Source organism: Spermophilus citellus (assembly GCF_964194105.1).
Source record: "Spermophilus citellus genome assembly, chromosome: X".
In the NCBI taxonomy this organism is placed as follows: domain Eukaryota; kingdom Metazoa; phylum Chordata; class Mammalia; order Rodentia; family Sciuridae; genus Spermophilus; species Spermophilus citellus.
Genome location: NC_138190.1, coordinates 87942577 through 87958416, shown reverse-complemented (window position 1 = coordinate 87958416; position 15840 = coordinate 87942577). Strand labels below are relative to the sequence as shown.

The window sequence follows — 15840 nt, the reverse complement described above, 5'->3', positions numbered from 1 at the left end:
AGGAAACAGCCAGGAGGATCACAAGTTCCTGTCCAGTCTCAGCAACTTAGCCAGACCCTGTCTCAAAAAAAAAAAAAAATGACCAGGGATGTAGCTCAGTATTAAAATACTCCTGGGTTCTCAATCCCCAGTACAAAAAAAAATGTTACAATAAAAGAAATACAATAATCATTTCAATAAATGGTGCCAGGAAATTGGATATCCATATGAAGAAAAATGAAACTTGACCCATATCTCTCACCAATTATAAAATTCATGTCAAAATGGATTAAGGACCTTCATGTAAGACCTGAAACCATGAAACTCATAGAAAAAAACATAAGAGAAATGCTATGGGACATTGGAATGGGCAAGTATTTTTAGGGCAAGGCAAAGGAAATGAAAGCAAAAATAAACAAATAGGATTAGATCAAACTATGTTTATTATTTCCTTTGTATAGCAAAGGAAATAATAAACATAGTGAAGAGACAACCTACAGAGTAAGTGAAAATATTTGCAAACTACACATATATCAAGTGATTAATATACAGAATATATAAGGAACTCAAAGAACTCAATAAAAACTCAATAAAAAATAATAATCCAATTAAAATGAGTAATGCATCCAAATAGACATTTAGGAAAAGAAGACATCCAAATGGCTAATAGGTGTGTGGAAAAATGTTCAACATTACCAATCATCAGGGAAATGCAAATTAAAACCATAATAAGATTATCATCTTACCCCAGTAAGAATAGCTATTACCAAAAAGATAGAAGACAGCAAGTGCTGGCAAGAATGTAGAGAAAGGGAAGCCTTTTATGCTGTTAATGTGAATGTAAATTAGTGTAGCAATTATAGAAAACAGTATGGCGGTTCCTCAAAAAATTTAAAGAACTACCTTTTGATCCAGTAATCCCACCACTGGGTATATATGCAAAGAAAATGAAATCAGTATGTCAAAGAGACATCTGAATGCAACACTCTTCACAACAACCAAGAAATGGAAAACAACCTGAGTACCATCAACCTATGAATGAATTTTAAAAATGTGGTATATATACACAATGGAATACTATTCAGCCATAAAAACAATGAGGGGCTGGAATTGTGGCTCAGTGGTAGAGTGCTCACCTAGCATGTGTGAGGCACTGGGTTTGATCCTCAGCACAATATAAAAAATATAAAAAATAAAGATACTGTATCCACCTAAAACTAAATAATAAATATTTAAAAAACAATGAAACTCTGCCATTTATGGATAGAACTGGAGATCATTGTGTTAAGTGAAATAATCCAAGCACAGAACTATGGCTACATGATCTTATTCACATGTACAATCTAAAAATTGGACCTCATACAAGTTGACAGTATAATGAGAGTTACCAGAGGCCAGAAAGAATAGAAGGAAAGGACAGTTGGAGAGAGATTGATTAATGAATACTAAGTATAGTTAGATGGGAAAAAAGGAACACTGGTATGTTATTATACACTCAGATGACTATATATGATGATAATGTACAGTGTATTTTTTTAAAAAAATATAATATTTTTTAGTGATTTCATCATAAAGAGGTGATGACAAAGGAGATACAGGTTTACCTGGTTTGAACATTACACAATGTGTGAATTTATCAAAACATAACATGGTACCCCATAAATGTATACTTTTATGTATCAGATGAAATTTTTTAATTTAAAAATAAAATTTTAAAAGTATGATCATAAGCTATATAATGCTATTTTAGTCAATGATGGACTGATGGTCCAATAAAGTAAGTCATATCACACAGTGACATCATAGTCATCTTATTTTGCACATGTGCACTCTCTGATGCTCATATGACCACAAAATCGCCTAATGATGCATTTGTCAGAATGTATCTCTGTCCAAGAAATTGACTATATACAGAAGGCAGTGTTCAGTTCTTATCTACCTACAGTATATCTAATGACCAAATAAATTGTTTCAAAACTGAGGTCAGAAGTTTGTCCAGAACAATTCACATAACCTGTGTCAGAGCAAACAAAAGATATAGACAAAACTTTCCCTATTAGATACTAGTAAAATGAAATAAAATGGTCTGCAGACATGAATAGCCATAGAGTAGGGAGAAACAAAAAACTTACAAGATATACAAAGAACCTAGTGTGGAGCAGAATATAAACCTAGAAAAACAAATAGGTTTGTTGTTGTTATTGTTGTTGTTGTGAGTACTTTACACCACAGGCAACTTAATACAAATTTGATCAAAACTACACTGAAATTCCATGTCACTCAGTCAGAATGGCAATTATCAAGAATACAAGCAAAAATAGATGTTGGTGAGCATGTGGGGAAAGAGGTTCAGTTATACATTGCTGGTGGGACTGCAAATTGGTGCAACCACTCTGGAAAGCAGCATAGAAATTCCTTAGAAAACTTGGAATGTAAAAAAAAGAAAACTGAGAATGGAACCACCATTTGACTCCATTATCCCACTCCTTGGATTATATGCTTAAAACCAGATGAATGGATGAAGAAAATGTGGTATATACACCCAATGGAATATTACTCAGCCATAAAGAAGAATGAAATTATGGCATTTGCCAGTAAGTGGATGGAACTGGAGAATATCATGCTAAGTGAAACAAGTCCATCCCCAAAATCCAAAGGCAGAATGTTCTCTCTGATATGTGGATATACTAACCCACAACAAGGGAGGTAAAGATTAGATGTTCATTGGACTAGACAAAGGGGAATAAAGGGAAGGGAGGGGGGATGGTAAAAGAACAGACAATAGAATCAATTGGACATATCTTTCTTATCCTCATATTTAAATACATGACAAATGTAACTCCACATCATGTACAACCATATAATGAGAGAGATCCTAATCAGAACAAGTTATACTTATTGTATGTATGTATAATATTACAAAATATACTCTACTGGCATGTAAAAAATAATAATAAATGGTAAAAAATAAAAGAAAAAAAATTTGGAGAGCCCAAATAAAGAAACAATTTCCAAGAAAAAAAAGAATACAGATTTGATAAAAATGAAGAGCTCAAATACAAAATGATAAAAAATAAGAGAAAAAAGAAGACTGAAAGCAAAGTAAAAATATTGAAACCTAAAAAAACAATTCATTCAAATCATTAAAATTAAAAACAGCAATAGACAAGAAAAAAGGATAAGGAAATGAGACAAGGATAAGGAGGGGAGAAAGAAAATGGTGAAAAAAGTGATAGCATGAAGGATCAGGTTTGGTTAATCATGGTTAACATCATACAGTAAAAAACCAAAAAGCAGTGGTACAGAAACAGAGGATAAGGAAATCCAATACCCCTGAGGTGGTGAACTTAACTTATAAAAATTCCCACAATGAAGAAAGAACTCATCAAGGATATACCACAAATCAGGAAAAATGATACAGTAAATCCAATCACATGCACACACATACACCCACATGCATACTTGTGCACATGTGAACACATACATACAAAGTTGCCTACAAGGAAGGAAAACAAATCGTGTTAGTATTAGACTTCTTCACAGTTATATTCAATAGCAGAAGGTAACTTAGCAATGTCTAAAATATTATGAGGGAAAGAAAATGTGACCCAAGAATATAATACTCAGCTAAGATATTGTTCAAATATAAAGACATTTGGCAAATGCTCTTAACACGAAAGAATGCAATAAATACTACAAGTCCTTGTTGAAGGAACTTCTCAAAGATGAAATCCAAACAATCAAGAAATAAAGAATGCAGAAATAGATACACCATGGTGCAATTGTCAGCATATAATCCTTTTAAAATAAAAAATAAACAAACTACTTTAAAAAGCTAATGATTTATGATTGTATAACAATTTAAATGTTATAAACCTTGATAAAATCTAAATGACTTGAATGGCAAATAGGAATAGGGCAAAAGAATTGAAAGGAAACATAAGAAATCGAATCTCTTCTTCTTTCAGAGCAGAGAATCAAATGATAATGTTTAATATTGAAACAGGAACTTTCAAAAATGATTAACTGACTGCTAACGAAAGATTAGCAATTCTTCCATTTTATTTTAGTGTGTTATTCTGTTAAATTCAAACAAAATTAAATGAAATAATTTTGGAGCTGTGGATGTAGCTCAGTGGTAGAGCACTTGCCTGGCATGTGAAACCCTGGGTTTTTTCCCCTGCACTGAAAAAAAGGGAAGGAATGACTTTAATTTAGTATATGATGATCCAATATTATGAAGTTTCTTCAGTCTATCCATCCAGTCATCTCTCTATAGATAAAAGATATATTAAATGATTTTCACATAATATATAATGTGAAAACTTGGGTATCAAGGATCTCAGTGATTTGTGGCTTTCTTCTTTCTCATTTCCTGTACTGTTTAATTTTTTAATTGATTTTTTAAAAAAAATAAATGACAGCGGAATGCATTACAATTCTTATTGCACATATACAGCACATTTTTTCATATCTCTGGTTGTACATAAAGTATGTTCACGCCAATTTGTGTCTTCATACATGTACTTTGGATAATGATGTCCATCACATTCCACCATCCTTGCTAACCCCCTGCCCCCTTAATGAATAAATATATGAAAAAATGTTCATAATCTCTAGCAATTAGAGAAATGCAAATCAAAACTACTCTAAGATACCATATCACTCCAGTCAGAATGGCCGCCATTATGAAGACAAACAACAATAAGTGTTGGTGAGGATGTGGGGGGAGAGGCACACTCATACACTGCTGGTGGGACTACTGTTTAATTTTTTAAAATAATGATTATGTGTTATTTTTATTTGCCTTCAGCTTGTTCTTATGAAGTAAATATGCCCAAATGTTACTATTTACATGTTACTGTTTACATGAGTTTTAGAATTAGGATTGATTTTTCCCTTTTACCCTTTTCTGCGTATTCCAAATATTCTTTTAAAAATTTATTTATTTTATTTTTTTATTAGTTGTTCAAAACATATCATATTTCATACATTTGATTCAAGTGGGTTATGAACTCCCATTTTTCCCCCGTATACAGATTGCAGAATCACATCGGAGCAGATTATGCTAAGTGAAGCTAACCAATCCCTAAAAAACAAATGCCAAATGTCATCTTTGATATAGGGAGAGCAACTAAGAAAAGAGCACGGAGGAAGAGCATGAGAAGAAGATCACCATTAAACAGGGTCAAGAGGGGGGAGGGAAAGGGAGAGAGAAGGGAAATTGCATGGAAATGGAAGGAGACCCTCATCGTTTTACAAAATTACATATAAGAGGAGGTGAAGCGAAAGGGGGAAAAAAACAAGGGAGAGAAATGAATTACAGTAGATGGGGTAGAGAGAGAAGATGGGAGTGGAAGGGAGGGGAGGAGGGATAGTAGAGGATAGGAAAGGCAGCAGAATACAACAGACACTAGTATGGTAGTATCCAAATATTCTTATAATGAACATCTATGAGATAGAAGAATTTCTAAAAAGTAATAAAAGAATTAAAGGAATGTTGTAGCATTTCCTTAAATAACTACTTGGTTCTCACCTGGGTTCCTGCTGTTGCTCCTGAATAATCTTTCTTCCTGGCCAGATATCACCCATCTGTGTCTGATGAAGGAGGGAATGTCCCACTGTCTCTCTTTTATTTGCTTAAAGACAAACAAAAGCATATTGGGGTGGTGTTGATGAGTGTAGGAAAGGGAAACAATGCTCACAGCATCTCCTACAAAATCATAACACTTGCAGAAGGGATGGCGGTACAATCTTTTATATTCCCACAAACCATCTAAGCCCATGGAGTTAAGACTCCACCATTCAGAACACACTAGGATCTATGGCTAAGGGTAAGTCCTACAGGGAACCATCCCTAGAAAAGCCCAGTACCTGCAGGTTTACGCCGCAGGGACATCCTGATTATCTCACTGCCTGTGCGGTAAGCAAAGCGGTTCACTTTCTGGTCATAAAACCAGTCTCCAGTTGCTTTCTTCAGCTCTCTGGGAAGGAATGAAAGAAAATGACCAATGTACCAGGTATGGTTATACATGCCTTTAATCCAAGTTACATGGCAGGCTGAGGAAGGATTACAAGTTCAAGGCCAGTCTGGGCAAGTTAGCGATACCTTGTCTCAAAATAAAATCTAAAAAAGGCTGAAGATGTAGCTCAGTGGTAGAGCAATTGCCTAGCATGTGCAAGGCCCTGAGTTCAATCCCCAGCACCGGGGCGGGGGGGGGGGATGCAGAATGGCTCCTGTCAAAGACTGAGGAAAAGAATTGAATACCATAGTCAGGACTCTTCTCTTACTCAGCCATAGGTTAACACTCACATTTCTTTGGCGCACACCTTGCACCTCCAGGTACCATTGCTTTCCTGGATGCGGCAGTCCCGACACACCAGGTGATTACAACCCCAACAAGTGTTGGTCTTGGGAGTCAAACGGCCCAGACTCTCTTGGCACCGGGCACAGGTCCGATCACTGTAGTGTTGGCTACCCCTCTTGGCCCCTTTCCTTTTGATTTCCAGTAGTTCATTCTTCAGTCGCCTGCCAAGCCCCAAAAGACAAGCACAATTGGATTCAGGATCTGTGTAGGTCAGATGGAGAAGAGTTGAGGGGCAAAGACACACTATTTGATTATGTGAAAGCAACAAACTCAGAGCCCAACTTGACCCAACAAAGAATTGTAAATGTCATGTACACAATTTCTTCTGAAAGTCAAAAGAGAAGCAAAAAGAAAAGCCTAGATATCACTGGTCAAGGGAATGGGACCTTATACTATTTCTTGGACTCTTACCTAATCCTTTTCTCATCTGCTTTCCGAAGCTCCTCATCTCGCTGTAGAACATTAAGGATCAAATCCCTTTCCACCTCAGACAGAAAAGAGAGGTCTAGTATCTCTGACATGATGTATTCTACTTTCTCTTGTACTCCTCTTTCTTCAAAGCAACCGAACAAGGAGAACTTCCAGCGTTGCCTAAAATGAAAGAACAACCCATTTCACATAGATGATTTATTCCAGAATAGGCCCACAGCTCTAGAGCCTTTCAGTAGGCTACTTTCCTCTTGAACTAGGCTACAGAGACAAAAAAAAGTATCTAATCTATTTACTATTCCTCTTCCAACTTGAGTCATGCCCTAAAAATGAAGATTTTTTGATTTTTCAAGGAGTTATTCATAACTGTGGGAAATGATTGGATCTTTTAGCATAAGCATTAGAGTCTAAAAAGAGCATGAAACAGTCAAACTCTCAATCTACCAAGTGGATCCTCAATCATTCAATTTTCATTACTTTAAATGTTCTCAAGTAACCCAAATAAACAGGCAGCTGGTGTCTGTAGTGTAAGGAAAAATCACATGAGGACTCCTGCCAGTTTAGTCCAATTTCTCCATTCCTGACCAGCTTCTACATTCCTGTATTCAGTCAGTATGGGGCTATGCTTCAAAAAATTACACTACCTACTCTACCTCCCAAAGTTCTTGTTGTACTATCACTACAACTGAAGAATATCTTCCACCATTTCATGAAGATTTGTTGAGCACCACTCTTTCAGGAATTATGCAGAGTGCTGGAGATAGAGATATGAATAAGACTCAGTTCTTGCCCTTAGGAAGTTTGCAGAGTAATGGAGGAGACAGACACACTGGAGGACAGTAAAATATATCAAGTGCTGTCAGGAGTATTATAAATTAAGTACATGGGAATTCAGAGAAGGAAGTAAGTAATTCTATCTTACATAGTGAAGGGGAGAGAGATCTATATAGATGGGAGGGTTTTACATAAGATTTGGATTTTGCATTATCAAACAGAGAACATATTTGTTCATGGAAGAAAAATGGTAAGAAAGTTAGATTGGGACCCAATCATAAAGTTTAAATACTCTTTAAAATGAAGAATTTAAAAATGTATTGTATCAATAATTTGAATCCAACAAACATCTTTGGTTTTGCTTTTTGATGTTAGAAATGATATGATATAATTCATTTTACAAAGATTGGTATTTATAGTATGAGAGATTTATTCAAAGAATTAATTGAAGGGCATTTGGTACCACCCATCACATTCTAAAATAGGCAATAATAAGAATCTACATAATAAAAATAGTCACATAAATATTATGGAAGGGCCTATTTATATAAGAGTGTTATTGCTACATTTTTAAAAAATATTTAATTAGTTATTCATGATGGTAGAATGAATCATATATAAATGGGGTATAATTTCTCATTTTTCTGATTATACATGTTTAGAATCACATCACTCATGCAGTCATTTATGTACACAAGGTAATAATGCCTATTTCATTCTACTATCCTTTGTATCCCCATATCCCTTCCCCTCCCTTCACTCCCCTCTACATAATCTAAAGTAACTCTATTCTTCTCTAGTGCCCCCTTATTTTGAATTAGCATCTGCATATCAGATGCAAACTTTGGTTTTGGGGGATTGGCTTACTTAGCATGATATTCTGCAACTCCATCAATTTACCAGCAAATGTCATAATTTTATTCTTCTTTAAAGCTGAGTAATACATTATTTTAAGAATAAAAAAGTTCTTTTTTTAATATTTATTTTTTAGGTGTAGTTGAACATAATGCCTTTATTTTACTTACTTATTTTTATGTGGTGCTGAGGATCAAACCCAGGGCCTTGCATGTGCTAGGCAAGCACTCTACTGCTGAGCTACACCCCAGCCCCAAGAACAAAAAAGTTCTTAAACAGAGAAATCATTAAACAAAATAATGCTTCCATATAATAGAATACTATGTAGCCATTCAAAAAATGTGGTAGATACATACATACATGGAAAATATGTCCATGAGTGACAAGAAGTAACTTTAGGATAATAAAGAATTATCTCTTTTATAAAGTATCTAAACATTTGTATATTCAAAGAATAAGATCTAGAATAAAAAAACATAATCATTAGTTTTTCTTGGGGTGATTTGAGAGGAGACCATTTTAACCTTTTAGTTTATATAGTTCTGATTTTTTAACCTGTGTCTTCCCTTTACATTTCAAAGAAAAAACAATTCAAAGGAGGCAGGGAGATTATTGCAGTGGTCCAGGCAAAAGACAACCTAGGATTATTAACTGTGCCTCTAACTAGTTGGACAAATAATTTTATATCTGTAATCCTTTGGTTTCTCATCTATAAAAGGGGGTACCTTGAAAGGTTGTCAAGAAAATTAAATAATATCCAACAAAGGGTCAATCATGCTTGGAACACTTGTTTAGAATATAAATGCTTATTGAATTTTCTAAAATTATAAATACCTGAGCCAAGAATTGAAACAAAGGAACCAAGAATAGGTTCAAGGAGAACTGGCAGAATGGCATGACTAAGTGGTAGAAGATGAAGAAGGTGAAGCTAAAGAAGCCTAGCTCACATGTCTAGGTTAGACAATTAGACTGGATGGTGACAGCCCTCACAATGACAGGCGATACAAGAAAAAAAAAAACAGGTTTGGAAGGCACGAAGTTTTCTTTTAACCATATTGTTTGTGCTGCATACAGGATATACAGGAATTAAGCCCAGGTTGTAGTTGGAGGTACCTGGGCCTCAGGAGGAAAACTGTTCTGAAAATAAAGATTTGGTAATCATGGCAGACAACGAGTCCAGCGTAGACAAACTAGGAAAGAAAATAAGAATCATGCTTATCTCCTCTGCTCTCCCCTGAAGATAGAAAATAAGCCCCTTTCACTTTATTGTTATTTTTTACTAATTGCTTAAAAACAACAGAAAGTATAAACAACATAGAAAAGCTATACACGTTCCTGAACCCTCAATATTCTCTCGAATTGTCAATTTTGCAGTTTTATTGAATGATAAGTATCAAAACTTCTTTCAGAGACCCTTTCTAACATACTTCTTGAGGATTTATTCTTAGTTCTTTACCCCAGGGGAATATATACACTCCAAGTAAATATTTTTTAATATTCTCTTATACATCTGGCCTAATACAATATCTGATAATTTTTCATGTGACACCAATATTTTGATCACCATCACTGTCATTACCACCCCAATAGTTCCATTTATTCAGAATTTACTAGATTCCAAACAAATGGTTTGCATATGTACTAATTTAATTATTTCCCAAGAGTAAGTAACTATTATTATCTCCACTGTATAGATGAAGATTCAGGGGACATGAAGTTAACTTGCCTAAGAATAAAGTGAACTTGCTGGGATTCAAGCCCAGGTAATCTGATTCTAGAGCTGGTATTCTACTGGCTCTATCCAGGCAGAATAAAGGTGAAAGCAATTATAAAATATTCAAGGGAATAATCAAATAATGTGGAAATAAATTTTCATATGTATAATTATGGCTGAAGCACTGGCCAAAATTCAATGGTTCACAGATAAAATAGGTAATACCAGTTGCCATGCAACTACAGTGGAAATAAGAATAATACCAGATTTATTAGAAAACTGGTACTTGTGGAAAGGCAGCAGAGTTCTGTAATGAGAAAGCCACACAGCATAATGAGATCAAGTAATATCAAAAACTAAGGAAGTAGGAATATCTTTGAGGAAATGAAGATAGTACCATAAATAAATAGAACTATTAGCACCATATATCTTTCCTTTATTTTTCATTTACAGACCTGAATAACCAGAACTGCCTCTCTCTGAAATTTTAAATTCAAGAATCCCCACTTTCCAACTGTATTATTCAGCTTTCAGTTACTATGACAAATACCTGAAAAAAAAAAAACTTAGAGGAGGAAAAGTCAACTTTGGCTCACAGTTTCATAGATCTCAGTCCAGAGTTGGCCAACTCCATTACTCTAGGCCTGAGATGAGGCAGAATATCATAGTAGAAGGGTATGGTGAAGAAAAGCTCATTCATGGCAGCCAGGAAACAGAGAAAGATTGAGAGAAAGGAGCCAAGGACAATATTTAGTCCTCAAAGGCATGACCTCAGTGACCTACTTCCTCCAACCATGCCCCTACCTGCCTACAGTTTCTATGCATCCCAGTAGTCCAATTCTCATCCATCAAATGGATTAATCCACTGATGATGTTATAGCTCTCATGACCCAACCATTTCCCAAAAGCCCTACCTCTGGACATTGCTACATTGCCTTCAGCACATGAGGTTTTGGTGGACATTCCAAATCCAAATCATAACACCAACTACAGTTCATAACCACTATACCCATTCTTCAACCTTATCAAGACCAAAGTCTCTTTAGCCCTAATTTTCTTTTAGTCCTCTTGCCTCTTGTTAATATCTTCTTTTCCTATACATTCTGGATTTAGACAGCTCAACTCTGACTATCTCTCACCAGTATATTCCATATCCACGTAATTTTGCTATAGCTTAGATTTGAATTGTCCCCTGAAGACCCATATGTTAAATGCTTGGTCCCCAGTCTGGTCCTAATGGAAGGTAATGGAGCCTTTAAGAGGTGAGGCCTAGTGGGAGGGCTTAGGTAACTGGGGGCAATCCCTCAAGAGGGATTGTGAGAACCTAGTTTGTGCACTCGACTATGAGGTAAATGGACTTTCTCAGCCACAGAAGCAGAGATGTGCTATACCACCACAGACCCAAAGCAAAGGGGCCAAATGATAATGGTCTTAAGTCTCTAAAACTGTGAAACTAAACAAATATTTCCTCTTTATAAGTTATCTCAAGTATTTTATTACAGTAAAGGAATGCTGACTACCACAACCTTCATCCTTCTACCACAAGTGCCCCTAAAAATCCCAAATCAATATCAATGCCTGAACAGTTTACTACCATAACCACATACTATGCAATTCCTTATCTAAAGTCTCAGATTTATTTTTTTGTAGTCACCCACAAATCCTGTTCCTTGTACTTGTTCAGTTTGCTTACCTAGTCCCTTTGGGTTTTATTTTAAGCCTTTGTTTATTTTACATTCCCACTTTCTTTCCCTCTAGACCTATTAGGCATCCTTGTCTCACACTTGTAAAAAAATATTTTAAGCCCATCAACCATGAATTCTATTAGCTCTCTGCTTTCTCTTCCCCTATCACTTGCCATTCTGACTCCTTTCAGAAGCTATATCACACCCCCACCCTACATTCAACCACCAATAGCTTCTGTTTCCAACACTGACCCTGTTTCAAGTCAGCTAAATTGAAATGGGTTCTTGCAGAATTGGTAATGGAGAGAAGAAAACAGAATAGGAAGAAAAATTAAAAGAGAAAAAAGAAAACATAGGAGGTAAAAGACAAACAGAATAACAAAAGGTAAGATGGTTAAAACAAGTTCAAATATATTTATAAATATAAAACACATATGAGCAAAACTTATCCTTTAAATACAGAGAAAACAGACTCAATAAAGGAAAAAATACAGCAATGCGTTATATATAAGGGGGATATCTAGAATATAAATTCAGGGAAAGATTGAAAGCAAAAAAAAAAAAGGAAAAATATGTACTAAGTAAATGCATACCAAAAAAAAGGTTTAGGTAGCCATATTAATATCTGAATGGAAAAATTCAAGACAATAAAGAATAAAGGAGAGGGAAGATGACAACATACAGATAATAAGCCTGTACCCAGTAATAAAACATCTTTAAATACATAAAGGAAGATTAAGTACAACTACAGAGAAATTTAAAACTTGACCATCAAACTGCTAGGTTAGCATACCTCTAAATAATTATTTCAATTATTAACATTACAAATAGAAAATTATTAAATATATAAGCAAGTTGAACAACAATATGAGCTTGATTTAATGGACATGTGAAAAATTCTATATCCAATTGGAAAATTACACTCTTTCAAGCACATATGGAATATTTATCCCATGAATTAACCATGTATTAGGCTGTGATTCAGGTCTCAATAAATCTTTTTTAGATCCTTTTCATGCAAACCATGATCTTTGACTTGAAGGAAATTAAATAAGAAATCAATAAAAGAATTTTTAATCAACACTTTTCAGAAATTTATGAAGGTACTTCTAAATAACCTGTAGATCAAAGCACAAACCATAATGAGACTTAATCTTTCATTAAATCTTAGAAAAGAAACTTGCCTTTTGCCTCACCCCCTCCCCCACCATTCCCTATACTATGGGATAAAATTAAAAAAGGGAATTGCGGGATAAAAATAATGATTTCATGTACAATGAATTAAGTGATATCATTTTGTGATACATGGTGCCTCACATTTTGAAAACTCAAACTCAGAAAAATAATGTAGGTGCAAATACAGTTATATACAATAAAAAAGACAAATGTGAAGTTGGAGGAGCTATGACCATAAAGATACTATGAATTTACAAATACAAGGGTTTAATAGAGAAACCAAAGCTCAAGAAAACTTAAGGCCCTTTATTTCCATTCAGTCACAGGTGTGTAGTCAAAAGGGCAAGGATTACTACAGGGAAGACCACAGCTCAGATAACATGAGTGTCAGAACCTGAGTTTGATGGTCAATTTGTTTCATGTTAGTCCTGCAGTGTCAGGATTCAGATGAGTCAAGACTCAGATGAAATATCTTAATATAATATCCTTGTGGGACCCATGCTACTCACCAAAAAATATTTTAGAAAAGGTGGCTTGTTTAGTTAGCAATTTTGTACAATTATTACTAAAAATCAGGTTGTTTTTTCAATGAAAATACTTAAAAAAGCATTAAACTAAACTTTACCATCAAAAATGGAGGTTAACATATCTCTCTCATCTACTGATAGTACAAGCAGATAAAATTTACTAAATATATAAACAAGTTTAACAACACATTTGATTTAATAGATTTATGTACAATTCTACATATCCAACCTATATCCTAATCTTATAGACTAAGAATAATGAATAAACATTGAAACTAACATTCACACAACTGGTTTTCAAGAAGGGGAAGAACAAGTTATCTCAAAGTATTTGAGATTCTAAAGACCAGTTTTAAAAAATGAAAAGGGAGCATGTAATAATGAAAATAGTGGTGTAAAACAGACTTGAGATAAATCCTAGCTCTCCTATTTATCATCTATATGACCTTGGGAAAGAACTTAAAATATTTAAAAAGTTTCCAAAAGTATAGAATTCCATATAAGAATAGTACATAGATTAAAAATCATTGTTGGTTTTCCAAAATTGAAAATTTATGTGAATTAGGAAAACACCAAGTAATAACTCTGCATGGGGCAGCAAATATACAACACATTTTGCTGTGTTAAATTTGTTGTGAACACTAATCCCCCTACTTTCCCAAACATGAAGGCTATGTATAAATATAAAGATGATAATATTCGAGTTCAAAATAAAATTTCCACCAGAAGTGATCTTCTTGAAGGCAAGACCTATATCTGGACCTCATATCTCCACGGGCTTGGCATAGTTGCCTGATATACCATATGAGCTGAATAAATATTTAGTGAATATTTTCAATCAGAAATCTATTTGTGCATATGTGTTTAAACTTAAACCTACAGAAGCTGAAGAGGAGTATTAGAGCTGAGAAGAAAAAAAAAATTTGTTTTCCTGAGACAGTATGTGTGTTTTGGTTAAAACCTTGGACTATAGAGCAAGACTGTCTGAATGTGAATCCCAACTTCATCACTTACTAGCTATGTAACCTTGGGCAATTTACTAATCTCTCAGTGACTCAATTTCTTCATTAGTTAAAAAAAGATAACTGTACCTGCTCTTTTGGGCTTGCATTTTACAGATTAAAGGAGTTTTTGAAATATGTAAAATGCTAAAAAATGCAAAAGCAGAGAATGCTCAGTGTTAGCTTTTTTTCTTTTGAGGAGCTGGGGATCAAACCCAGGTCCATGTTCAAGCTATGCAGGTGCTCTTCCACTGAGTTACATCTTCAGCCCATATTTTGTCAGTTTATATATGTGTATTCATGTTTTCAGGCTTAACTAGTAGGTCTTAGAACATGACATTCATTTCCTTTTAGATAATACAGATGAACTGTGAATTAAACTGTATCTAGACATCATTTAAGTTTCAGGATTTTTTTTTTTAGATTCACTGTGGTCTATTCATATATGTATGTAGGAAAGTTATGTCAGATTTCAGGCCTTTTTTAAGTGAGTAATTATGCTGAAAACCTTATAAGTGAAAGAATAATTTCTGACAAATTAACTCATGTTCATGGTCTAAAAAGTTGAACTGGCATTAAATTATTCCTCTAAATGTACAAACTGTAATTATATGGTGGTTTTGTATGAAACTATAATGGATTAACACTCATATTCTACCAAAGTGATATGATAAAAGTATTTTGCCATTTAGACTAAGGATAATAAATGATTTTGGCAATATTTATACCTCACTGAGCATGAAAAGTGAACCAGAGTCTTTCAAAGAACCAGAGTCTTAACCAAGAAGCCTTAAACTAAACTGCTCTTGTTAAGTGATAATATGTGTTACACAGAAACTGATTAGTGATTTATCTATATTCCTGTATGCCACATTCTGTATACATTTGAACATAGTTATTTAGAACCGATTTAGCTATGTCAAAGAAGAAATGTGATGATGTCTACACTTTTGAAAGATGATAATTGAAATTGGGCTACATATTATAATTGGTCAAAATAATTGCAGATTTCAAAATGTCATTCAACTTTTGTGCAAGATGAAAAACAAAGGATGAATTTCTACCCTGCTTTAAACAGCAACAAATAGACAAAATACATAAAGTAATGGTTTTCAAGACATTGAACATCAATCAATGCAGGACTATGATCTCTGAGAGATGGGAAACAAATGAGTTGAACCTTTTGATTTTCCCAATTTACTGTCTCAAGAGAGTTTTCAGGCCATGGTACAGGAAGGAAGAAGCCTGGGAGAGTTTGGTGAACTCTCCAAGTTGAGAAAACAGCACTGAGAGTCTGAGAAAATCCAAATAGCTAGAATTCATAACATACAG

General features: G+C 34.4%; 1 protein-coding gene across 3 annotated transcripts in view; it reads right to left on the bottom strand.

The window, feature by feature from the left end:
- SYTL4 (synaptotagmin like 4) overlaps nt 1–15840 on the bottom strand; it is a 67575-nt gene that overhangs the window by 32445 nt on the left and 19290 nt on the right. For all 3 annotated transcript variants that reach the window (XR_014020066.1, XM_081277555.1, XM_081277554.1), the window contains 4 exons: nt 6759–6938; nt 6293–6508; nt 5854–5963; nt 5516–5618 (listed from right to left, as the gene is read on the bottom strand). Coding sequence is in view for 2 of the 3 variants with exons in the window: in XM_081277555.1 (XP_081133681.1) it covers nt 5516–5618; nt 5854–5963; nt 6293–6508; nt 6759–6868 (539 nt within the window). In the remaining variant the exon portion in view is untranslated. The remainder of the gene's footprint in view (nt 1–5515; nt 5619–5853; nt 5964–6292; nt 6509–6758; nt 6939–15840) is intronic.